Source organism: Tiliqua scincoides, chromosome 1 (assembly GCF_035046505.1).
Source record: "Tiliqua scincoides isolate rTilSci1 chromosome 1, rTilSci1.hap2, whole genome shotgun sequence".
NCBI lineage: Eukaryota > Metazoa > Chordata > Lepidosauria > Squamata > Scincidae > Tiliqua > Tiliqua scincoides.
In genome coordinates, this window is record NC_089821.1 from 11494661 (window position 1) to 11522100 (window position 27440).

The window sequence follows — 27440 nt, forward strand, 5'->3', positions numbered from 1 at the left end:
GGTCTTGCGGTAGCTCAAGGCCAATAAAAGGCCTTGCACAAAGCAAGGCCAGTCTTTCCTTCGCTGCCACTGCTGCATCACAAACGTGAAACAGCACATCACAGATGTGAAACAGTAAGTAGTGGAGGGAGCCCTTGTCCCACAAGCTCAGGGGAGAAGTCAAACAGTCATCCTCTTGCTGACAGCAGTTGCATCGGGCCAGCACCGGCTCCAACAAGTCACTGGAGGGCCAGAGGCTCATTAGAGACTGGAGGCTCCCAGAGGGCCTGATTGAGAGACCCCGAGGGCCGCAAGTGGCCCCCGGGCCAGGGTTTGGGCACCCCTGGTCTATATGAAAAAGATTAATGTGTAGATAATTCTACTACAGGCAATCTTTCTGCTATAGTTCTTGAACACCAATGAATCAGAAGCAGAATCTAAGACTCAGCCAAGCTTCCAAAACACACTCAAAACATCCTTGTGCTTCATCTTCATTTTGATGATTGGATAAGAGGAAACTACTTGGCCATTTCATCCCACTTATTTACCTATTCAAGTGGGCTTGGCTGCCCAGTTGTTGAGCACATGCTGATCTCACTATGAGGGTAGGTTACCAGCTATAGTCTTCTGGGGGAAGCCTAGATGTTGTGGAAGAGCCACACATCCAGCTACTTGACTGTTTGTGAATGATGTTTCAAAGAAAGAGCACAGTGTTCCGAGGAGGTTGTTCAGCAGCTTGTACGATGCTTAGGGACCAAACCAGAGCAGTGCGCGCCAGCTCACCACTGGGGCTCACTGTTGCAAACATGTCATAAGGCACAATTGTGAGCATTGGTGCTGGCCCAGTGCCAGAGCTAGCTCAGTGTGAGCCCATGCTGGGACAGCGCCAATTGGAGACTGGCAGCCCACTGCCTGGCGCTCGTTTGGAGGTAAGTTGGGGCAGGGGTGAGGCGGAGGAGGCAGGGAAGAGGCATTCCGGGGTGGGCAGAGGGTGGGGAAAAGGCATGGCAAGAGGGGGAGGGGGACTCTGCCAGATTCGGAGCCCAGTCTCGGGCCCCATGGCCCGACAGGAGATCCTTACTCTGTGCTAGCTAAGGATGCAGCAGCAGCCATTTTTGGTGCCACTGCAGCCTTTCATGCTGGGAGGCTCAGGATTGGGCTGCTAGTCACCACAGCTATGAGGCCATCTGAAAAGATGGAGTGCATGGGCATTCAAGGCGCGAATGCTTCTCCCACCGCCTGGAATGGCTCCAAAGGGGAGGGGCCACTTGCATGCTGCAACGAACCTCCCTGCGTAACTTAGTGCTTTGCACCCCCTCTAGCTACACCTCTGGAAGGGGTAAGGATCATTCTTTTTGTTTGGAAAAGAATGCCATAAAACCTCATAAGACTTCACTAACACAGGGCACAATCCTAACCAACATTCCAGCAATGGCATAGCTGTGCCAGTGAGGCATGTGCTGCATCCTGCAGTTGGGGGGCAGTCACAGAGGCCTCCTCAAGGTAAGGCAATGTTCGTTCTCTTACCTTGAAATTGCATTGCCCTTGTGTCAGCACTGGAAAGTTGGTTAGGATTGCGGCCACAGTTTTCTTTTCTTTACTTGCACTGTAAGGAATGTTCCTTCCTGTGTCTGTCTGCTTATTAGGTCGTGTACCCAGAGCAGTAGCATCAGTAAACCAACATTTGCTTGCATCTGATGATGTGGTCAGCTGTTGCTTGGATTTAGGGGCGCCAAGCATTTCTTTCCGTATTAATGGACAGCCTGTGCAAGGAATGTTTGAGAACTTCAATACTGATGGACTTTTCTTTCCTGTGGTGAGCTTCTCAGCAGGTGTCAAGTAAGTAGACCCTTCCTTCACATAAATAGTTTGATGTGTTTTTGCCAAGCTGTTACACTAAATACCTTCTAATGTTATATGGGGCCACTGCATCTTGCTGCTGGAGAACTTTCCAACTGTCAGTCATGAAAAGAAAAATAGTGTTGTGTCAACTCAGAACCCTGAGTCATAGATAATAGGCAATGAAAAATAGAATCTTAGACATGTCTTGAATGTGGTGTGACTCATTCCCACATTGGCACTGAGTGAAGTCACTATTACGTGGTAATAGTTTTGTGACCTGCGTGAAATGATCTTGGTCTCCATCATTTGTCAATGGACGGGGTCCTACGCGTAACACCACATTTGGCACTAACTTTGATCTTTCTTGGCAGCATCAGTGAGAGGTCAAACTCTTCTGGCATAAAAGGATTTAAGGAACAGAGGTGAATCAGTATGGCTTATACTTCACTGTTCAGTTGTGTAAAATTATAAAAAAAGAAGACTTTTGAAGTTCAGGAGTGTTAACTTACTATCTTTTCCAAAACAAATACAATTTTTGAATTGTAGCTAATCTAAAAATCATGATCACCCCCCCTTTTTTAAACAAAAGACCTACCCCTTCTCTTTTATTTTAGTACACAACTCAGCCAAATTTAATTATTTTCAGTGTGAATTTATCTCTTCCATCAAAAGTCAGTGGGACTTAAAAACGCTAACTTTTCTTATATTATGCCTTTAACTCTGATGCTTAGTGATCAAAATAATTTGTATCATTCTTAGCACTGCCACAGTGCCAGTGTTACAGAGTCACAGTTGAATTTGTTAGTGCTCAACCACCAGAAAGGGCTCGGCTGTTAGTATGATACAAACATGTAAACTTAATACAAAATGGAATGAAAGCTTTAGAAATGGTCAGAATACTTCAAAGCTTCCTGAAAAAGAGTGATAGGAAGGCTTGACAATACCTGATGAATAATTTGTACTTTTTGAGGGACTGAGCAATTTTAAATCTGTACATTACTTAGGGCACAATCCTAACCCCTTATGTCAATGCTTTCCAGCACTGACATAAAGGCAATGCAGCTCCGAGGTAAGGGAACAAACATTCCCTTACTCTGAGGAGGCCTCCGTGAGTGACACCCAACTGGCATGGCTACGCCAATGATGGAAAGTACTGACATAAGGGGTTAGGATTGTGCCCTTAAAGTAATTTTCCATTTACTTCACAAAGTGCTGATTCTAAAAAAAAATAAAAAAATTAAACTCTCAGTTGTAAATCTGCTGAGAAATGATCAGTCAATTGTATTATTGAATCTGCTGAAATAATCTGAGAAAAAGGGATTTATTACACTGTGGTTTAGGTGCTGTAATGGTACAATCAGCCTCCTTTATATACCAGTATGTAGCACATATAATCAAAGAAGGTGCTTAACAAGCACATTTGTCTAGAGAATTTTGCTTCTGGAAATTCATTTATATTTATTTAATTTGGATATATAAATGCATTGAACGCCAAGAAATAAAACCAAAGTCTAAAATGAAATTAGCTCTCTAGCTGATTCATCAATCTCATTCGCTATGAAGGTTTGGGAAACTCAAGGGTCCAGATGTGTTGACATGAAAAGTCAACATCTTTTGAGATAATGCCTGATGCTTTTGTAATTGGAACAGGTGGTGTATTAAGCAGGGATGCTGCAGGCTGTCTGTGTCTGAAACTCACACTGTGTCACATAAAAATATTAGGTATTTTTCAATGTATACAAACCACTGAACTTTCATCTGGTTCAGCTGATGCTTTCGTTATTTAATGGATTTTGGGGTGAGTGGGAATTCGTCAGTTAAGTTACTGCATCAGAAATAACTTTTATGTTAGAAAATGTAATTATTTTATTTGGGTGGCATCCTTACTTTTGTTCGTGCAACTGTGAATGTATAAGTCTCTTCTGACCCCACCCATCCCTTCTCAGGCCCCTGAACAGCCACTGCTGAGGATCAGGCACCCTTTGGCAGAGGCATGGGATGTGATTTCAGGGAATTGTTGGAAGAGATTGGAGTGCTGTCTGGAGGCAGTGAGGATCTGGATGGGGGCGAACAAGCTGAAATTAAATCCAGATAAGACAGAGGCTCTCCTGGTTCGGAAATCCTCGATGCAGGTGCTGGACTATCGGCTTGCGCTGAATGGGGTTGCACTCCCCCTGAAGGAGCAGGTCCTCAGCTTGGAGGTCCACCTGGACTCGCAGCTGCTTCTGGATTCCCAGGTGGCGGCTGTGGCTAGGGGGGCCTTCGCTCAGCTTCGGCTGGTGTGCCAGCTACAGCCGTACTTGGATCATGCAGACCTGGCCACGGTGATCCATGCCACAGTGACATCGAGGCTAGATTATTGTAACGAGCTCTATGTGGTCTGCCCTTGAAGACAGTTCGGAAACTGCAACTAGTGCAGAATGCGTCAGCCCATGTAGTTACTGGAGGTAGGCGGTTTGACTCTGTCAGTCCGCTTCTCCGGGGGCTACATTGGCTGCCCATTCGTTTCCGGGCCCAATTCAGGGTGCTGGTTTTGACCTTTAAAGCCCTATACTGCTTGGGGCCAGGGTATCTTAGAGATCGCCTACTTCCGTACAATCCGGCTCTTCCTCTTATGTCATCAGAGAAGGCCTTCTTACAAGTGCCGCAGCCTAAGGAGGTACGTGGAGCGGTGGCAAGAAATAGGGCCTTCTCAGTAGTGGCATCAACGCTATGGAATTCCCTGCTCCTTGACTTAAGAATGGCTCCCTCTCTTGAGACTTTTCGGCGAGGCCTGAAGACCCTTTTGTTTAAACAAGCCTTCTGAGTTCTTGGCCTTTTTAACATCTTTTCAACATCTCTTAATATTTTTTACAGGCCTGATTCTTTTATGATTTGCTGCTCTATGCTCTTTTTACCTGACTACTTTTTATCTGACTACTGTTTTTATGATATGTGTTAATATGCTTTTATCTGTTTTTAAATTATGTTTTTAATCTGTTCTAACCTGTTGTAAGCTGCCTTGAGTCCCTTCAGGGAGAAACGCGGGGTAAAAATAAAGTTATTATTGATTGGAAGCTGGGAGCCACAACTGGGTGGGTGGAGTTAGGAAGGTGACTTAAACTTAAATCAGGATGCTACCCATTATAATCAAGTATGACACTTGACTTGTGTCTTGGTTTTTACAGCATTCTCCTTAACCCTTTTTCATTTACAATTGTGTAGAGTGCGTTTTTTAATGGGTGGACGTCATGGAGAGTTCAAATTTCTACCTCCAACTGGCTACGCACCTTGCTATGAAGCTTTGCTTCCAAAAGAGAAGATGAAATTGGAACCAGTCAAAGAATATAAAAGAGATTCTGATGGAGTTAGAGATTTGCTTGGTACAACACAATTTCTCTCTCAAGCTAACTTTATTCCTTTCCCAATTGACACCAGTCAGGTATGTTTTACTGAAAACAACATTATGTAAAACAAACTGATTGTGACTAGTTTTTCAAGGCATATTTACTTAGTAACAGACCACTTTTGGGATGTCTGTTTATTATCTGATTTTTAATTTTAAGAATTTTCTATTAAAAATATACTCCACTTCTCTGTTCCAAAAATGGTGGCACACAGTGGCTAACAGTCAAGAAAACTAAAATAAAATAAAATTAAAAAGCAGACTACAACCCAAAATAAAAACAAATAATGCAGCAACAAACATTAACAATGAAACCAAGTACAGGAAGAACAGAAAAAAGCAGCAGAATTAAAACATGCTGGGATAGAAAGGTATTTAAACATTCTTGGAACATTGTTAAAGAGAAAGCTAATCTAATTTCATGGGGCAGACAGATTAATTTGTGAAGAGATGGTCCTTTATATATATACAATTGTGCCTTGGCATTGATAGGAGTTCCGTTTCCAGAACCCCCTCAGATGCTGAAACCCGCGGATAATGAAATCCATGGGCCAAGGCATGTCAGACCTACAAGTGTGACTGGAACTTTGCTCTGGTTGCATCCGGAGAATGTTCTGAGATCTGGGGTGGCCATGTGCAGTCTTCCTGGGCCTTAGAAGGCCCAGAGAAGCTGCATGTGGCCTCCCTGGGCCTCAGAATTCCCTTTATGTATGACCAGAGGAAACATCCAGTTGCATCCGGAGGTTGGTCCGACATCACAGGTAGTCAAATCCACAGATAAAGAGGACCAAACTGTATTGCTTGTAAGCACTGAAGACTTTACATATAGTAACTAGTACTTTGAATTGTACCTGGAAGTGACATAGCAGCCAACGAAGTAGCACTGATACATCAAAACATGCAAAGTGAAAGTGATCTATAGAATATTACTGATTGTTTTGTATTTTGACAATCCTTCACGTGTTTCCTCCATAGATTGTTTTGCCTCTTCATCTTGAGAAGATCAGGGATAAACTTGCTGAAAATATCCATGAACTCTGGGGAATGAATAAAATAGAACTTGGCTGGACTTACGGCAAGGTAGAGTTTGAGAACAATTATGTGGGAAAACAGCACTAGAGAAGTAAAACAAATCAGTCAGTCGATACATAATCCTCTACCAGTTATCTTTGAACTCCAATAGCCACTAAACCAGTTGACTCTTGCTTTATATCAAGCACATGTTGCTGTTGTAGCAGTTAGTATAGATAATCTATCACAGTAGCTGAATGACAAAACTTTAATTTTCCCTGCCAATGGGAAAGTTGTTATAAACAATAGGTTATTGTTTAGAAAGACCCAGTTCAAATCTCAGCTTACCAATGAGTTAACTGAGTAGCCTTATGAGAGCCCATCCATCATGTGTACAAGTCTAAGCCCCGTCTACATAATTGTGGAAATAACAATATTGACTGCACTGGTTGACCCTAATTTTAAAAGTAAGTGATTCTCAGTTTTCTTTTGAAAAGAGAAAAAAAAATGTTATTACCAGGAATCCTTGCTGTCTAATCCACAATGAGTAATGAGAGTTTGCCATTACTGTCATTTGTTGGTCATGGTAAAATATTCTATAAAGAGTATATCATCTTCTTGGATAATTCTTTGCAGTACAGAAGGATTTCTTGTGTTCTGGTGAGACCTGGTTTGAAGTAAATCCTGACTACTCTTTAATACTGATTAAGCAGAAATAATAATTAATGCAAAGAACTGCACGATATGATTGGTGTATGTTTTTGTAAATATGATTTGGAATGTGTAGGCAAACCGAATGACATTTCCACATCTTTGGTGGCCTATCATGCAAAAGTTGGGCCTTGCAACTGCTGCCCTGGTAGCTGGAAAGGCCATGCCCCAGAACACCTCAGGACGCAACCAGAAGTCACCAGCGCAAACCGGAAGGGACTTCTGGTTACACCTGGGATTTATCTGAGGATGCTCAAATCCATGGATGCCAAGCGCCCATAGATCAGGAGGGCCCACTGAATTTTTTTCTAAACTAAAGTTGATCTAAGATTACTTAAATAGTATTTTTTTACATTATAGATACGAGATGATAATAAAAGACAACACCCTTGTCTGGTGGAATTTTCGAAGTTACCTGAAACAGAGAAGAACTATAACCTGCAAATGTCAACAGAAACTCTGAAGTGAGTCATAAGTGGAAGAAATAGAAAGAAAATATCAAATAAACATGTTGGTCCAAATTTTGCACTTGAGAGTAGGTACAGTGCACCTGCCCAGATGTGTATAAAAACAATTCACTGCCTGATTCAGGAATACACAGTGTTTTATAGGAAACTGGTTGAAACAGACTCAGACCCCTTTTCCATGTCAGTGTATTGTCAACACCAACTTGCAGCAGCCTTCCAGGGTTTTAGACAGGAGTCTTTCCCAGCTGTACATGAGGATGCTGGAGACTGATCCTGGAACCATCTGCATGCGAAACCAGTGGTCTTTCACTGGATTGTAGTCCCTTTCTTATCTCAGTCTAACCAAAATAAAAATTCTTTCTTGACCCATATATACCAACCAAACTCTCAGTGCAAACAAACCCCATTGACTGGTTCATAATGATGGGCATTTTATGAGGTGAATAGTCATGCTACCCAGTATCCTGACAATGGTGTGGAAGTTATATGGTATCTCAAATAAATGGGAACAATATCAAAATCACAAGGGGACAATGGGGAAATCTCTTCCTGGACCACAGTGTTTTGTAGAACACTGTGAGTTATGGTTGTCGGAGTGCTGGAGATCCTGGTGATACAACATGATTTCTAGCTGCCTCATCTGATGTCACAAAATACTGAGGCCTTGAGAGAGTGAGCCAGTCCATATGATGAGGGCAAGGGCAGGGCAGAGAACAGAAGGCAGGAAGTATAAAGAACCGGGGCTGTTAGAAGACAAGTGAAGGTAGAATGGCAGCACTAAGACCTGGGACAGGGTCAGGAATGGTGGAGCCAAGGGAAGCGAGCAGTGGAGTCACTAGGGTTCCTGTCACCAGGTGCGGGAGGCCTGTGTGTCACCCCATGCAGTGGGTGGGGCAACACCCCGGGTTGTGGGCGTGGTGATGTACCATCGCCCCGCCCCACTACTTTTTTTGCTTTACCTTTTGATAGAACACAGATTTTTCAATGTGGTTTGTTTCATTGCATTCTGCATGAAATTACGCATTGATTGATATATAACATGATGGTATTATTCCTCCAAACTCTGATTTTAGTGATTTTGAAAACTTGTAGAGTCTCACACACGCACACACCCCGTGTCAACTTACTAATACCTTATTTCAGCAGTTCTCAATCTTTTAGCACCGGGACCCACTTTTTAGAATGACAATCTGTCCAGGACCCATTGGAAGTGATGTCATGGCCAGAAGTGACATCTTCAAGCAAATTAAAATAATTAATAATTAAATTAAAATAAAAGAAATAATTAAATAAGGGAGAGCCAGCCCTGTTCCACCAAGTGAATTTTGGTGGAATTCACCAAATTCTGCCTGCAATACCCCCCCCCCAAAAGAATCAGTGAGATTTCCAGCCCTCCCAGTGCCCAGTTTAAAGTTCTTCTAACTCACGCATATCAAGATAAAGACCCTCCTGGCTTTGCAAGTGCAAAATAGAAAACATTCCCCTTACCAGTTCAAGCCAATTTTTTTGTCCTTTTTAGTGGGGGGGGGTGTTGCCTTCTGGAGCATTTGTTGCGCTCTAGTTCCATCGGATCAGGACCATTCTGGTCTCCTCACATTCCCCTTTGCCTGGTCTGATCACAAGCCAAGACAGGTCTGCCTACTCGCGAGTAAACGTGACCATGTGGCATAGTTTCGCTTTCCATAGGGCTCAATACATTCGCAGCTAGGAGGGAGGGACCTCCTTCTCAGGTGCTTTTGGGGGGCTGCGTTCATTGGATAGGGACCATTCTGGTGTCGTTGGAATCCTCTCAGCCTGCCCTTTCTGACGCACTAAGGCAAGTATGCCTATTCACCAGTAAACACACGATACGGCCCGGTTTTATTTTCCATAGGGCTCCATGCATTTTTTTCCTTCTGGGTTTTTGGCCATAACTTTTGAAGGAAAAGAGCTATTTCACTCTGGGGTTTTGCACTGCATTCCGCATCCAACGGTGTATGGCATGACAGGGTTGCTCCCAACATCGCGATTTTAGCGTCATCCCCAGTGCACATCACCCCCCGGCCTGTCACTCAGTGCGGCCCTCACCCCCCGCACCTCCCTAGCGACACCACTGGAAGCGAGGGGGTGCGGAGAGGAGAAGAGGACAGGATGCAAGGATGGGTGGAAAACGGAGAAGCAAGGGAAGGAACAAAGGGGTGAAGAAGTGGGGGTCCAGGGAAGAACGGAGGGCAGGGGGAAGAAGGCAGTGAGAAGGAAGTAGCAAACTGGTGGAGGCTGGCCAGCATCTGAGACCACAGGGTGGAACACATGAGTGTCCAGGCAGTCTCAGGGAGGCCAAGAGGACATTTAGGCTGTACTCCTATGCCAGCCCTCACCCACTCAACCCACTCCAGGGACCCAGACCTTGCAAGGAGAGTTCTTGTTTGGGCCAGTCAGAGGGAATCAATTTAAGTCTGAAGCAAGATTCTTCCCGTTTTTTTCTGGTCAATGTAAATACCAAATCCTGTGACACCTTTGGGGAACAGATGATGTACAAACACCTCAAATAAACCATCCCTTAACAGCTATTTTGTTGGCTCTGTCTTCCTTTCCAACTGCAACCTACACGGTTATTTCCTATTCCCCCCCTCCAGTGTACAGCAGAACTCCAGCCCTGGGCTAGCACACGGGCAGAGAGAGCACCCACAAACACTAACAGAAGTTGTAATTGTATGAGATTTTTTACAGCTTTTTTTTTTTTTTATTGTTATAGAACACTTTTGGCTCTTGGTTGCCATGTTGTTCATATCAATCCAGGAGCAGAGGAAGATCTTAAGAAAATCAAGCTTTCAAAAAAGTAAGCTCATGGTAAAAAATATTGCTCTCATTTGTTACCTGTGTAACCATTATACTAAATGGCTGCTTAGAATTACTTTATCATTTTTTTAGCAATATAGATTCATAGTCTTGGGGCAATTATTGAAGAGCTGCTTCTCCTTATCCTGAGCTCTGTGAGTCTTGATATCAGTGTGGAAAGCAATTTTAGTAATATATGGTAGTTGGCACAAAATTTTTTTTTACCTCTCCCTGTGGCATTTACTTGTAATTATTATTTGAATGTGGAACCTTCAGCACGTAGAACTGTGGCCTTTTCCTGTTAGATTTATCACAATCTTCAGCACTGACAGTATCTGATGATGTTGGTCAGGTTTATGAATAATGTTAGTTTTTTATATGACTGTTAGCTGTCTTGGGAGTAGTAATGCTGAAAGGCAGGATATAGATCTTCTAAATAAATAACTTGTAGATTAATGTACAAACTGAGGTCTCTGTGGCCAGAATTGTCATCAAGAGATAAATGCATTTTTGGGTTCCAGGCCACAACCTAAAAATTTTGAATAATTTCTGATGTTTTACCTCAACTATGTGTGGCTTTCTCAAGGGAATTATCTAACTACCCTATCCCAAAACTCAAAACATCATATCACTCTTTACTGCCTCATAATCCAAAACATTGAAGTGAGTATCCCAACCTAAAGCTCCAAAGGAGCCCTAAGCATTGGTAAATGCTTCTGCCTTCAACATAACTAAGGGCTCGATCCTATCCAGTTTGCCAGGGCCGGTGCAGCTGTGCCAATGGGGCATGCACTGCATCTTGTGGTGGGGCAGCAGTCACAGAGGTCTCCTTAAGGATGGGAACATTGTTCCCTTACCTTGGGGCTGCATTGCAGCTGCACCAGTACTGGAAAATTGGATAGGATTGGGCCCTAAGTGATTGAGTAGTTAGATAATTCCCTTGAGAAAGCCACACATAGTTGGGGAGAAACGTTGGGAAGTATTCAGTTTTTTTTAGATTGTGACCTAGGAAACCAAAAATGCATTTATATCTTGGTAACTTGTAGATTAGTTGGGACAGATACATATATTAGTTAACATGCCCTTGAGTGAGTAGTAGACTGTGTGTTTTGCATGGTACTCTAAGCCAGTGGTCTTCAACCTTTTAAGTAGAGTTCCCTAGTATGAGACTGGGGACCCATTGCCAATCTCACCCCCTGTCCTGTTCCCTGATCTGCTCCCATTGCTGCTCACCCCTGGGCCCAACTGCTCCTTTTCTCCTTACCGCTTGTGTCTTCACAACAACCCTGTGAGACAGCAGCCTAAGCAGGACTGGTTTTAGGAAATGCAGGGCAAGGCAGCAAGAGGCTGTGCAGGATTATATTAAGAGTTGAGTTTTAATAAGGCAGTACCATTATTGAATTGGATCCAAACCCTCATCTTGTACAGGCTTTGAAAGTTTGCCGCGACCCCCAAAATGAAGCCTCGCAACTCCATGCGGTCCCGACCCACAGGCTGAAGAGCTCTAAGCTCTGCTCAAAGCTCAGTGATAAACAGGATGAGTAGGATGTTTTTCTGGAATTTCATAGCAATATGGTACCCAGTACTAGAATTGAACTGAACAGGGGCACACTTTTCACAAATGTTCTCACAAGCTATGAAGCAAAACCCTTCATAACAATCATTCTGTGGATCCTGTGAAATGGAACAAAATGGTTTGAGTGGCCCTCACTCCGATATGCATATATGCTGAATGGACCTTTTTTGTTTCTCCACCTGGTGGGTTATGATTTCTGGCAATTCCATTTGTTATCCTGCACATGCCCAATCTCATCTGATCTTGGAAGCTAAGCAGGGTCAGGCCTGGTTAGTACTTGGATGGGAGACCTCCTGGGAATACCGGGTGCTGTAGGCTTCTACCATAGTCTTTCGAGACTGAAGGTTGCCAACCATATTAGTGTGGGGCAGGATAGTTAGAAGTGCATCTTACATTCACTCTGGTATGTAAATGAGTTTTGATCCCTGAAGCTGTGAGTCATATTTGTGAATGTGTCATTAATTAATAAGTGTAACTGCTTCTCTTCAAGAAGGTAGGGATCTATGAGGTGTTGGCTTCTTGTCTAAAATTAATAAGCTTGTTTTGTGTCCGCACTTATCTTCGTTTGCCTTTTCAGCTGTGAACAGCTGTGTTTTGTCACTATTTTAGTTGTGGTTGTGTAATACATTGTGCTGCCCTTGTTATCTTTGTTGTTGCAAAGTTTTACCCTTTTCCTTTTGTCACACAGTTTTGTATTTATTAAAGCTAATGAGATTGATATCGGTTAAACATGTAATTATATGTTTATATATGTAGTTATATAATGTTTAATAACAATTTTTTTTTCTGGTTTGTAGTTATATGATGTCAAATGGCTATAAACCTGCCCCTCTAGATCTTTCTGATGTGAAATTATTACCTTCACAAGAAGTATTGGTTGATAAACTGGCAGAGAATGCACATAACGTCTGGGCTAAAGACAGAATAAAGCAAGGCTGGACCTATGGTATTCAACAGGTATTTGTTTTAAGAAATATTTTAAAGAGTGTTTGAGTAGTGTTAGAGTGTTGATATAGTGAGGCCCAGGGTTAGCTGAAGTGGTACTATTGAATGATGCACTTAGTTCTTGGAAAAGCTTGTCCTAATTAATGAGTACTGTATTCATATGAAGAGCCTTTGATAACTGAACTCTGACTGTGTTCATGCAATGAAGCCGTTGCATTACAATTATAGTTAACATAGAGGCCTTTATTGATTGAATTGATCATGCTGTTTGCTGTGAGTACATCTTAAGGTCAGACAAACCTGCAGCTTGATTACTAGTGCAGCCTCTGTCCAACTATGAAGTCTGCAGGACTTAAGAGTGATGCTGTTTGTTGACTACAGCATATGTGATTATTGGTGTTTTGTTTGCTGTTAGAGTGTCAGGAAGAATTATTCTGCCTGCATGTTTTTGCAAAAAGGAGGAAGGACAATTTGTTCCATTTTTGTATATTATCCCATGTCTGGGGAAGGAGAGAGAGAGAGAGAGAGAGAGAGAGAAAGCTTGAATATGACATTTCTTTCCTGTATTCCTTTTAGGATCTCAAAAACAAACGAAATCCTCGTCTGGTACCATATACCTTATTAGATGAACGTACTAAGAAATCAAATAGAGATAGTCTTCGTGAAGCTGTCCGTACCTTTGCTGGTTATGGATACAATATTGAACCTCCAGATCAAGAACTAGGCATGTGTTACTTTTTTATTGCTAATGCTTTCTGAGCAGTGCTAATACTTCTAATGTGCTTTGCTAACAATTTGTTCTCAAAAATCCTGTGAGGTTGGTCATCATGGTATTCTCACATAGCTAGTGAGATTGATCATGGCTAAAAATGTAGTACTCTTCCTAGATTTTTTTTAAATTGAAAATAAATATATTTTGAGAAGGAACAGGTGGTAAGGTGAAGATCCAGTGTTGTTGCCTTCACTTATGGATTCCTCTTCAGGCAAGGACTGTGTCCCCTTCCTGCTCACTGTGGCCACAGAAGCACCAAGTACCTGGTGAGTAGGAGAAGAGGAAGAAACAAAAAACCAGCAGGGCAAAGAGCCACCATCACGATCTCCACCTGCTGCGACCTCTTTAAAATTAGACTGTGCCCCCTCCCAAGTCTATGGAAACACCAACTGCCGTGAGGTGGAGGAGGTGAAAAGAAGCAATCAGGGCAAACGTTTCACTCTTTTATCTTTTATAATGGTTTCCCATTGTTCTGTGTTAGCTGTTCTGGGGGCCTTGGGAGCCAAGGGGCAGGGCACAATCAGCGTTCTTTGTCCCCTGTTGTACTACTGAAAGTATCACCGGAAGTAACTGGTGATGTGGTCACCTCCAGGTATTTCTGAATTGGGAGGCCAGATGCATCATGACTAACACTCAGAGGCTCGGAGTGCATAGGAGGGCTTTTTCAAACACACAAAATGTGCACGCTGGAGCCTCCTACCGCTGCTTGTCACATTGTGTTGCTGGTCTTGTTGCCAGGCAGCAGAAGTCTGGGAGTCCTACGTGTACTACCAGATACCACCTCAAGTATCACTGGTAGGGAGTTTGGGGTAAGCAATAAGGTTGGAAAACTTTAATACCACCATGTTACGAAGAGGATTTTGTAAGAAACCAGTTTTTAACTGGCTGTTCCTCAGTAGAGACCCTGACAGTTTTTTTTTTCCCTCTTTCTAAAATATTGCAGAGGGGCCCATATTTGCGGATCCTATATGCACAGATTCAGTTATCTGCAGATTTGGGGCCCTCCCCAGCATGTGCCTCCCTGCCTGGCCTCTGAAGGGGCTTCTGAGCCCAGCAGAGGCTGAGGATGTTCCCCATGCCTCCCAATGCCTTATATGGCATTACAAACTTCCAGTTTCTCCAAGAATTGTGAAGTCGCGTTTTTTCACATTCACAGCTCAGTCTGAGCAGTTCTGGAGGAGATGGGTGACCCCTGAACCCCTGGGATAGGTGTTCGCCCATATCTGCAGTTTCGGCTGACCACAAGTCCACAGAACGAAACCCCCATGGATAACAGAGCACGCCTGTACTTTTTTTAATGCATGAAAACTCTGCTGTGACACTTTTATATAAAGTCCTAATTATTATCATGCGGGCTTATTTTTTATAATAATTATAATTATTGCCTGGGGGCTGGGGATAAGAATAGGCCCTCAGTTTGGCTGTACTTGTCGTAAGAGGCGACTAAACAGCCACCGGGTAGATGGAACTCGTCAGCCTGGGAAGGCAGCTCATCTGAGAGAAGGAAAACTCTGATCTCAAACCTCCACTGCCTTGTGGCTACATCTAGTTATGGAAAAGGCTTCAGGAGTCAACCTCGAGGCAAAATCTGGAGCCGGAGTCCCTGAGGCAGTTCATGGCTGAACACAGTCACATTCTGGCAACTCCTGCAATGCCGCTGGAACCAACCGTATTGGCCTTTGCCTTTCCATTGGACCATTTCAGCGACGTGGAGAGGGGGGATTTGCTGCATGGGTAACAGCCTATCCTCCATACCTACTTTACCCAGGCTTCACGCACTGGAGAGGACACTCTGTTCCAGAACCACCATTCAGAGTGTGACACCATAGTCTTCTGAGACTGAAGGATGCCAACAAGAAAAAATTATTATTATTTAAAAAAAAAAAAAAAACCTTTCCCTGTTTCTAAATCAATAGGGGATTTTGTATTTACGTTAGTATTTATTTATTTATTTATTTATTTATTTATTTATTTATTTACTAAAACATTTCTCCTCTGCTTTTCTCTTGTCAAAGAAAATTTCCAGCTTTTATATTAGGTGTGGAATACCTTTCATTGAGATGAAGCATTTTACTGACAAATGTTTTGTTTGCTTTGGTAGAAGATGAATTGGATCTGTACTTTTCTTTATGCTCTACATTAAACTATAATATAGAGTATTTATAGTATGAATATATATAGTGTAGTATAATATATATATATATATATTTATATTTTTTTTATAAGAGGTGACCACCCTCATGAAACATTATGCTTGGATGTTTAATTTAGAAAATAGAGTAGAGAATAGAAAAGGTAAGACTACATTTCTCAAATCAGTCATTTTGTATTTGTGGAGGTCAAATGTCTGTCTGCGGAAAAAATATGTATGCAGGATGTTCCTAGTTTGAATATTAAAAAACTTTAAGTACATGCCATGCTCACTCAAAAAAAATCATACTTTATTTTCCTAATTGTGGCATAGTCACAGATTGAAAATACAAGCCAGGATATTTCAGTCGCAGTGAATGTTCATGTTATTTTTTTCTTCTGCTTTTCACAGCTGACCAAACAGTGGAAAAAGTGAGCATTGACAAGATACGTTGCTTCAGAGTAGAGCGGTCTTATGGAGTTAAGACTGGAAAGTGGTATTTTGAATTTGAAGCGGTATCAGGAGGAGATATGCGTGTTGGGTGGGCGAGGCCAGGCTGTCGGCCTGACGTAGAATTGGGAGCTGATGACCAAGCATTTGTGTTTGAAGGAAGCAAAGTTAGTACATCTGAGTACCAAACCAAGAACTTAGTGAAAATCTAAGTTTGTAGCTGTTGCTGAACTATTATTACCCAGACAAAAAGGATTGTTTGCACTTGGAGGATCCAATTGCGGCTGATAAAATGAGGGCCCAACCCAATGAGGGAACTCTTGGAAAGATTTTCAGATTCTTTTCACTGATGCAATGCCAAACAGTCACAGACATTTTAAAAGGGTTTGGAGGCTTTATTTCTACATAGTAAGTGAATTACACAAGCCAATTGTTTCAGTTTGGATACAAATGTTCACTCTTCTTTTCCCATCCTGTTTCTCAAAGACCCACACCCAGAAAATCACATTAAATAACATGGAATAAACAAGTTACTCATGTCACTGTATGTCACTTCCACCTCCTTATTGGGCCTATTATGACAAGTTTGGTGTATTGTCCCAGCTCTAATTAGGAGGTCATTCTGCCTTGCATCCTAAATTATTCCTGGCCCACAACTTTGGTTATAGAAGATCCTGGAATTTTCCCTTTGGGAAAGTTATGATCTACATGTTCTGCCAATCATGATCTCTTTAGGTCACTTTGACATAATGATCCTCCTATCCTGTTTTTGAGGGGAACAACAGTCATTCTCTTGGCTCCAATTTCAGTTATTTTTCTTAAACTAGAGAAGATAAGTTAACCCTCTAAAATCGCTATCAGAAAAAATGTTCCCTTACCAATAATTACACTTCAGTGGCACGGAGCAATCTACTTAGACCTGCGCTAATGAAATTACTGGCTCAGGTCTGTGTAGACTTGGGTCATGTGATAGGGAAGGGAGGTAGGATTTGGTAGCTTCTGCTGTTGCTGGCAAATCTACCCCCTTCCCAAAGTTGGTCTAGTAAAAGCTATTGGTATTATAAAGATCTAATAAATAATATTACTTATTGTAATTTTGCTTATAATTATTATACAAGTTATAGGTAAAATATTGCATTTATATGTATGTGTGTTATACTGTTTAAAATGTTGATATGTGGAAATATGTTTCATTATAAGGCTGTGCTATGTTAGTACTATGTTAGGCATTTTAAGGTGCAATCCTATGTTAGGAAATTTAGGGTGCCATCCATAGCTGTGCCAGTGGGCTGTGTGCTGCATCCTGCAGTTGGGGGGCACTCACAGAGGCCTCTTCAAGGTAAGGCAATGTGTGTTCCCTTACCTCTGAGTTGCATTGTCCTTATGTCAGTGCTGGAAAGTTAGTTAGGATTGCGGCCTTAGAATATTAGTGAGAGGTTGGATATGATGGACAAGAGCATTTCAAAGCGTATAAGAGAGTTAAAGGACCCATCCTATCCAACTTTGCTGCTCTGAGGCAGCTGCATTGCAACCTCAAGGTAAGGAAGCAAATGTTCCTTACCTTGAGGAGGCCTCTGTGACTGCACCTCCCACACAGCACGCACCCTGTTGGAACAGCTACATCAGCACAGGAAAGTTGGACAGGATTGGGCCCTTAAGAGAGGTTTGTCAGAAGTGGGGTGTGTGAGAAATGGAAGAGATTTGAGAAGGAAGAAACTTTGACTTAGTTTAATGGCTTTCCAAAGTCATCAGCCGATTTTCTTTCCTGTTCTTCTGTTGCTTATGTTTATCACATTATTTTGGTCATGTTTATTACCGTGTTTTTGCATTAATTGGCTCTATATTGTGCTGATGGTGCTGTTTTGCTGAGAACCACCATCTGTACATTCTGGTAGAAAGGCAATCAATGAATTTTAAGATATAGAAAGAGATTACAGATCATCAACCTGTGAGCAGAGATAGAGGCAGAAAATGGTCCTAGAGCAAATCAAAACCAAGGTACTCCTTTACTCTCTTTTTTAGAAATAAATGTCCCACTCCTAACGAAGGTCTGCGTTGGTGGGAATGCATGTTCCACCAGCACAGGCTGCCACAAAAAAATTGTCAAACACTTTAAGAACATAAGAAGAACCCTGCTGGATCAGGCCAAAGGCCCATTTAGTCCAGCTTCCTCTATCTGAGGACCCAATTCTATCCAATTTTCCAGTGCCGGTGCTGCTGTGCCATTGGGGTACACACTGCTTCCTGTGCTGGGGAGGTAGTCATCAGAGAAGGCCTTTTTACAAGTGCCGCCACCCAAGGAGGTCCGGGGGGCGGCTGCAAGAAACAGGGCCTTCTCGGTAGTGGCACCAACATTATGGAACTCCCTTCCCCTTGACTTGAGAATGGCTCCCTCTCTTGAGAGTTTCCGGCGAGGCCTGAAGACACTGCTGTTTACACAAGCTTTCTGATTCTTAGGCCTTTTTAACATTTTTTTACACATTTTGTAGTTTTTACAGGCCTTGATTCCTTTGTGACTTGCTCTTTTGTACTCTTTTTATTCTGTCTTTTAATCTGACTACTGTTTTTAAGGTCTCTGTTAATGTGTTTTTAATGTTTTTGTCTGCTATTTGTCTTAATTTATGTTTTTAAATGTGTTTTTTACATGTTGTTAGCCGCCCTGGGTCCCTTTAGGGAGAAGGGCGGGATATAAATAAAGTTTTTTATTATTATTATTATTATTATTATTATTATTATTATTATTATTATTATTATTATTATTATTATTAGTCACAGAGGCCTCCTCAAGGTATGGGAACATTTGTTCCCTTACCTCGGGGCTGCTTTGTGGCTGCACCGGTGCTGGAAAATTGAATAGGATTGGGCCCTCACAGTGACCCACCAGATGCCTCAGGCAGCACACAAGACAACAAGATATCTGCATCCTGTTCCCACTCCCTTACACCTGGCAGGCAGAGATAGGCAAAGGTATCCACCTTGCTTCTTATCCCTGACTCCAAGGGAATAGGGAGGAACCGGGGTGGGTGAATCGGGCCCAGAAGGGAGGGCAGGTTTGGCAGCAGTGCATACCAAGTCCTGATTCCCTTCCCGGGAACCTGCACAGATCAACATGGACTTGTGCCAGCGTTATTACTGGTCTGAGTTGCCCTTTCTGGCTGCTGGAACTTATGCTGGGGCAAGGAGACAAGTATCCTTTACTCCGAGGAACCTTACAGCAACTGAAAATCCCTTGCAGGATGCAGTGTAGCCAGCACTGGTGCTGCTATATCACCGCACGTGATTTTGATTGGTCTGTAACTCAGAAGCAAACTTACATACATATACACTACACCACAAGGCTCACTTTGCAGACCTGACTTCTTGTGCACTGTTTGCTCATGGCTAGGTACAGTTTCTTTTGTTACTGTTCTTGAAAAACCAGCTTCTATATTCTTCTTGTTTTAAACCTCCTTACCACGAACATATTTTGATGCACACATTTGATGCTATTCTTTTTTCCCCTCTTCAGGGTCAACGTTGGCACCAAGGTAGCGGATTCTTTGGACGAAACTGGCAACCAGGAGATGTGGTGGGCTGTATGATAAATCTAGATGACAAGTCAATGATATTTACTCTGAATGGGGAGTTACTAATAACCAATAAAGGTTCAGAGCTTGCTTTTGCTGACTTTGAAATTGATAATGGTATGTGGAATCTGTTAACTACAAAGATGTTATGATAAAGTTATATTCTACTATAGGTTTTTAATTATTGAGATGTTAAAATAATACTTCAACTTCAAGAGGCAGAACGGGGAGAAGCTGAGGGTGGAGGTGGGTGGATTGAGCCCAGGAGGGGACAGGTTCTTTGGTGCCTGAACATGCAAAATCTTTTCCCAGACCCGATCCTTTGGCATGGATCAACTCAGACTTGCACCAGTGATATTGCTGGCGTAGGTGCAAGCTGACCCATAGTGGTTGTTGGGGGTTACCCTGGGGCACGAGGACAAATGTCAGAGTTGGGCTGTATGCTAAATTTGTCTGCAATCCTATGCACTGTTACCTGAGAGTATGCTCCATTGAGCACAGTAGATCTGACTTTTGAATAAACATTTATAGCATTGTACTGTATTATCTTTTGCATGGTGTTCTGTTGGACGCTACATTCTGGCAATACAGAAGAAAAGGGATCCAGTCATTAATAAACTTTTCCACAGCAAAATGTTTGCTGTGTTAATTAAGTGTTTTTATTTTATGCATCAACATTGAATTTCATAATCTCAGGATGCCATATTTGTTGTTTTATTGATTTCTTTTTACATTATAAAAGGATACATATAATTCTGAACAAAGCCAAAATAAAGCCTCCCTCCCTCCCTCCCTCCCTCTCTCTCTCTTTCTCTGTACCTGCATTAAATCTCCACTGGGCACATTCAGTTTCCTGTTACACTGTATCACTAACAGCTGCAGACTTAACAAGATCTCTGCTTCCCAGTCAGCCAATCTGCTCCTGTCTAATATTCTTGTCAGTGATTTTAATATCCCTCTGTGCTTCTTATGGAAGCCTTCAGGCAGAGCTCTGTTATCAACCTCATAAAATATTTTGTAAGATAACTTTCCTGGGGTGCAGTCTGTCAGTAGTTTGTTCTTTAGACCAGCAACGTTGACTGACATTTGGTAATTGATTGTAGAGCAAAATACCAGACAACTAATTTTTTCAGAAGGTCCTCTTAAACAACTACAAAGTGTTTGATTACTGCTTTATTATTGACCATTAATAATACATTATTATTATTATTATTATTATTATTATTATTATTATTATTATTATTAGTGCCTTAATTCTCACAGTATAGGTGTGATTGCTATTAGTTTATTATCAGCATAATCATCTTGACTATGTATAGTCCATAGACTTACTAACTCCATAATCGTCTCTAATTTGTTCAGGTTTTGTTCCTATATGTTCGCTGGGTCTGTCTCAAATTGGTCGAATGAACTTTGGAAGAGATGCCAGCACTTTCAAGTATTATACAATGTGTGGTCTTCAAGAAGGCTTTGAACCTTTTGCTGTCAACATGAACAGAGATGTTGCTATGTGGTTTAGCAAACGTCTACCAACATTTGTCAACGTGCCAAAAAACCATCCTTATATTGAGGTAATAGTGCACTATACACTATGCAAAGATAGTGTCCACTATACATGGACAGATAAGTGATTACACAGGCCAACACACGTTTTGCTCCTTAAATGTTGCACCAATTCCTTGGGTATATTTGGGGTTCCAATTCCAAAAATAGCATCTGTTTTGCCCAATCACGCCTTTGGGCAACTATTGTCTTTAGTGAATGGTTCAAGCAGCTTCCTCATGAGGAAGCTGCTTGAACCATTCACTAATGAGGCTATACTATATCTCCAAAACTAGACATGATGGGGCAAAACGGATGCCATTTTTTGAATCAGTACCCCAAATACATATCAAACCAACATAAAGTTTGAGAAAAACTTTGCTGACCCTCAATTTTGTAGGCCTTTGTTATGGGATCTGTTTCATTTTTTCTGTCAAACAGAGCCAGGGTGCAAAACAGTGGCTGGATGAGACAGAGGTGGCTCAGAGGGGAGATCTGATTGCACCCCATCAGTCACACATTGGTAGAACGCATGCTTTGCATGGAAAAATGGGTCTCAATCCCTACTATCTTTGGGTAGGGCTTGTGAGACCCTTTACTGAACATGTGGAGCCTGCTGCCAGTCAGTATAGGCAATACTGAGCTATAAAGACCAGTTGTCTGACTCCATATGATACAATTTCATATGCACCCTGTCTTTCTGTTCAACAAGATGACCTGTAAATAGAAGCACTAATATCTAACCGTTAAATTCATGGGTTCACTAGTCCTTTTTTGCCTTTTTCTTTAAGTAGTTGTTGGATGTCTTACACAAAGATCAGTTACATTCCCTACAACGTTTAGTGCAGTATATTAATATCAGAAGTGAATTTCATAGTCCTCTCCTAAGAATGTAAGATTTCCAGATACATAACATCCAAAGAGGCAAAATTAAACCCTTTTGAGAGTTTTAATGTGTTGGTAGTACAGTAAGCTTTTGTGCACACTGAACTCTTTTCTAGGTATGGATTCTTAAAGAAATGTTCATTGTATCTTGAAAGTTTACCAAAAATTGCTTCAATAAAAACAAAATCATCCAAGCTATGGGTAACCAGCTGGCAGCCTATGGGACAGCATTCAGGCCAAAAGAAGATTTTACCTACTCCTTATGAGCCTGTGGTTCTAGGCTGCCACGGCATATAGATTGCTCAAGAGTGGGCACTACTCTGTAGTCCAGAGTAGATGATATTATTGTGTAGTTCCAGGACAAGTGTGCAAGCATTCATGGCTTCTCTATATTCCCTATGTGGTTTTTACAAACCACTTCTGATGAGCTGGTCACTTGAACATCTGGAAACAAAATATACAGTCTCCTAGCCCTAAAAGTGTGAACATCCCTATTCTAAACCATTTTGAATCCTGCCTTTTTAGGGCCAATGTACAGTGACTCTCCAGGCTATCATAGGTTAATACAGGTGCTCCTTTTTTTTAATTTTACTTTTTGTTTTGTTTCATAAGCAGATTTTGGTCAATCATTGTTTACAGGTAACAAGAATTGATGGAAACATCGACAGCCCACCACGCTTGAAAGTAACCCATAAGACATATGGAACACAGAATAGTAATGCGGATATGATTTATTGTCGCTTGAGCATGCCAATTGAATTCCACTCTTCCTTTAACTACTGCACTAATTTGGAACTTGTTGATGTATTCCAAAAAAGGTTAGATACAAGGCTTAGATTGTTCTTATTTGTGGACTTTTTACTTTCTTCCCTTTCCCGTGCAGTTTTATGAATCCTCGCTATGCTATTCTAATGATAAAATGCAATATTTGATTTAAATATTAGATAAAGTTATTTTGGTGCCCAAATCTTGATCAGAAACTAGTGGTACAGTGTAGCTAGATATTTAGCTCAGGGTTGCTGAGCATGATGGACTTCAACTGGAATTGAATGTACTGGGAGACATTCTGTGCCATAGAAGATCTTGTATCAGAAGACTGCACTCTCTCAGGCTTCCTGAATTTATATGCTCCTGGGATTTCTCCTCTTCAGCCTATGTCTACTTTAAATAAAACAATCAAGTTACAGAAGAACATTCTGAGGCTGACTGATTTTACAGTCTACTCTTTTAAGTGACAGATATAATTCATGCCTCAATTTTTTCATAAGTCTGTCAACAATTTTCAGTCCTTGAATAAAACTTCAGCAGTCCATATATGCCACATAAACATCAAACCATAAAACCCCTTCTTCTGCTTTATTTCTTTGTTTTACAGTGTTGCCTAACAAGTTTGATTTTTTTAAAACTACTTATAATATTGATTTATTTCCAGAAAACAAAACCAAGAGATACCTGTTCATGCCACAACAGTAAGTATCCATATTTTTTTTAGTGTTGGGCTTGCTCCCCAAAGCTTGAATCAAAGTTACTTGGATTAATCTGAGCCATTTCTAAAACTTTCAAAAAAATCAAAATAATGTTGGAACCTGTGTCGTCTATGATCAGGAATATTATGGGATGTTTCCCACACCATCCTCAAAAACCCATCTAACTGTCTTCTACCCACAACAAATTTTCAGCTTCTCCTTCTCTTTCCGGTTGCAAAAAAAACCAGGAGAAAGGAAAGATGGAATGAAGATCCGCATCTCTTTTCTCCCTCTAGCATCTTGTTGCATGTGAGGTGCAAATAAGTCTGAGAAATAAAATCCCAAGGGCTGCTGCAGATTTGGGACTGTTTGGTGGGAGAGGGAAAGAATTGAATTCTTTGTGGCTCAGATAAAAATGTACATTGCAGAAGAATTTGGGGCTCTTAATTTTCATCTTGTATTTGAAGCAATTACAAGCCCCTACATTTATACAATATTTGTCAGTTGGGAAATCTCTCTCTCTCTCTCTCTCTCAATCTCTCTCCCCCCCCTCTCTCTGGTTTCTAGTAATAGAAAGAGATTTAATATATATAATTGTTGGGTTTTTTTGTTACCTGCATAGTTAATTGTTTAACCTATGTTAAACTAATAGTTTAGTGACAGCACAACATAATGTACTGAAACCTATCAGTGAGAACGGGTTTTGTTTCAAATAGCTCTCCAGTGAAAAAATAAAAACAAGAATGAATGTTTAGTGAAGCCAGCCATACTGCCTCCATTAATGATTTCTTTGTTGGTCTCTATTTAGTGCATGAATGAAATTTTATTTGAGAAAGTATTGTGCTAGTTTTCATTTAAGAATATTCAAATAACATTTTTAGTATTTCCATTTCTCACATCTATGATGTAATTTGCTCATATTTTGCTCATTTCAGTACTATTACTCAGTGCGGATCTTTGCTGGTCAAGACCCATCTTCAGTCTGGATTGGTTGGGTAACTCCTGACTATCATTTTTACAGTGAACATTTTGACCTAAATAAGAACTGCACAGTAACAGTTACTCTGGGTGATGAAAGAGGCAGAGTCCATGAAAGGTGTGGAAATTACCTATTGAATAATTCATGTTTAAATAAATCGTATCTGTGTTTGGAAAGTACTTTCAAAAATGTATAACTGTAGTTTTTATAATATAATAAAAATGTACTTGACTTGATCTCATAAGTAAGAATTGAACCTGAATGAATTCTTTTAGCTAGTACGTAATATCATGATTTCATAATGTTAGACACAGTTAATAATAGTAACATGTTTCTTGCACTGGTTTAGTAAATATAAATTTACTCAGTTACAACTGATTCTTACAAGGACAGTGTCTTAAATTAAAGGAATTTGCAATATCATGATGCTGCTTGCGTGGTTTAAACATAAATAGCAGTGGAAGAAATATCAGAATCAGGACCATGGCATGCAGAAAGAAGGTATTTAACCCAATGCTATGGTTTTTAAGCAAATGTCCTTCAGGGCTCCTATCAGGACCAAGGGGAACCTCCTTCCAGGGCAAAGAGTGACTTTGGGGCATGGTGGGTTTTGAATATTTTTATTAAGACTGAATTTATTGGAACATGTTATGGTGTAATTTTTCTTTTGTAATGAAACCCATAGAATAGGCAGGCTAAAAGTACAATTAGGGCGCAATCCTGATCTGTGCCAGTACAACCAGGCCACAGTGGTCTGTGCTGTATACTATGCAGGTTGGGAGGCTGCTGAAGGCCAGCTCGGGATAAAGGGATGTTTACACCCATGTTACACCCCAGCCTGCCCTATGGTGCTACTTGAATCGGCGCCCTCCTGCCACCCTCTCCCACCCCCTGCACTGTCTGATGCAAACCTACCTTCCTCTGCAGGTCCTTTGACTGGTGGTGGCCTGGGAAGCTTGCGCCGACCTTCCGCTGGCCTAGCTGACTCCCAAGTTGGTGCAAACGTGCTTGTGGCACACAGAGGGAGTCTGAGCCAGCAGAAGTTGTCTTTTGGATTGGGTTGTTAATAGCATACATTTTTAAATGTCTACTTTAACTATGCTTAACCTGCACTTGTATTGATTTCTTGTTGTGTTGTTGCAGTGTAAAACGTAGCAACTGTTATCTGGTCTGGGGAGGAGAAAGCTCTGTTAAATCACAGAGATCAGGTCGCAGTAATGTTGACTTAGAAATTGGATGTCTTGTTGAATTGGCTACTGGAATGTTGTCATTCACCGCTAATGGAAAAGAGTTGGGAACTTTCTACCAGGTATCAGTGCTTTTTTCGGAAAATTCATCACCATGCTAAGTTACGACAGGCTTCAGCTTGTGAGTGATGTACTTAAAATCCAGGCAGTGTGTTGCTGAAATTCCTTATGCCCGTCTGTGAAACAAAGGCTGTCATCTTCCATTGAAGTTATAATGATGCTTCCTGTGAGACCCTTTTCCACTTCAATCAGGAGTATCACAGAAAACCAAGGGATGAAATGCATAATTCTATATTTAGTGCAGTGGGTGATGGATATAAAATAAACATGGGATGAATCTGCCATTGTGCAGAAAAAGACTTTTGTATGGTCTTCACATCTGCATCTTCATGAACTTTATCCCGTGAAAGAAAAGGGAAATGCCATTTAGGAGAAGAATATGTAATCAGGGAATTCAATACTTGATTACAGTATGAAGGACCAAGACTGTAGTTTGTGTGTGCGCGTGTGTGTGTGCGTGTGTGTGTGTGTGTGTGTGTGTGTGTGTGTGTGTGTGTGTGTGTGTGTGTGTGTGTTTAATCTGCCTACATGTCTTAACAGTGTTTATTTCTCACTAAGTGAATTCTTACTATTTCTAGTGCCAGGTCAGCAGGAGAGGATGGCCCTTGCTTTTCCAGTAGCAGAGTGGCACAGGAGTGTAGAGAGGTAGCACAGGAAGCAACCGGTCCCAAACAGAGCCAAAGGCACAGTCACAGGCTTGTTAAGTAGAGAAGCATGTATTGGTAAGGAGCAGGCAAAAGAGTAGTCAGTCAAAAGGTTCAGAAGTCAGGGATACAACAAGGCAATGTCATGATAAGCAGCCTGAGTCAGAACACAAACCAGCAGCACTTCACGCAGAATCTCCACCACAGCAACCCACGCTTGGTGTCTGTTCTTGCCCCCATATATACCAGGGCCAGCCAATCAGACTAGGGCGATCTCATTGTCTTTTGACTGTCTTGTGACCCTCTCTGATTGGCTGTCCAGAGGTGCATGGCACCACTCCTCCATAGCCTACGTGACTTAGCTCACATCTCCCCAAGTCACTTGGCTCCCACCTAACACAGGTGCATTTGCTTACAATAACAGTGCTGCTATTTCATTTGTTTACATTCATCGGGCCTGGACATCAAGGCCCCTCTGCCACATCCTGGCTGACAACAATCAAGGCCTGAGAGATGCCAAGGCCTGACATCTAGTATCTTTCCTCCAGATTACTTCTAGGATCTGTAACTTATCTTCCTTGCTTTTGCAACTGTTTTTGGCACTGATAATGCTGAACACTGGTTTGGTGTGACTAAAAGAACCCCAAGAAGCACGAATGATGGGGCAAACTGTGTCAGAAACTGCAAAGCAGTACAGCAACACGCTGTTACAAGCAGGACTTGTAAGAACAAACCAGAGGAGATGGCTAGACATTTGTAATTCAAGCTCCTTCCGTTTCTCAAGTGGGAAATGCTATTGTGTGTGTGTGGGGGGGTCCCCCCAGCTCTGATCTGGACTATTAGGGTGAGGGGGTTACCCTTTCTCCCCATGTCTCTTTTCCCAGTCAAACTCTCCTGAAACTGCTCTTTACCTGACAAGGGAAAGAGCCTATGTATACAATTTGAAAGGTTATTCACCCTTGTGC

At 41.7% G+C, this 27440-nt stretch overlaps 1 protein-coding gene and 1 pseudogene across 1 annotated transcript in view; both read left to right on the plus strand.

Annotated features, from left to right (window-relative positions):
- The window catches only part of RYR3 (ryanodine receptor 3), a 296319-nt gene that overhangs the window by 91860 nt on the left and 177019 nt on the right, over positions 1-27440 (plus strand). The window contains exons 20-33 of the mRNA XM_066612315.1: positions 1626-1818; positions 5026-5242; positions 6182-6286; positions 7289-7392; positions 10130-10213; positions 12586-12745; positions 13310-13457; positions 16048-16253; positions 19595-19769; positions 21015-21223; positions 22719-22897; positions 23512-23548; positions 24481-24641; positions 25668-25833. Of these exons, the coding sequence (XP_066468412.1) occupies positions 1626-1818; positions 5026-5242; positions 6182-6286; positions 7289-7392; positions 10130-10213; positions 12586-12745; positions 13310-13457; positions 16048-16253; positions 19595-19769; positions 21015-21223; positions 22719-22897; positions 23512-23548; positions 24481-24641; positions 25668-25833 (2144 nt within the window). The remainder of the gene's footprint in view (positions 1-1625; positions 1819-5025; positions 5243-6181; positions 6287-7288; positions 7393-10129; positions 10214-12585; positions 12746-13309; positions 13458-16047; positions 16254-19594; positions 19770-21014; positions 21224-22718; positions 22898-23511; positions 23549-24480; positions 24642-25667; positions 25834-27440) is intronic.
- On the plus strand, positions 11987-12106 carry LOC136637424 (5S ribosomal RNA; annotated as a pseudogene).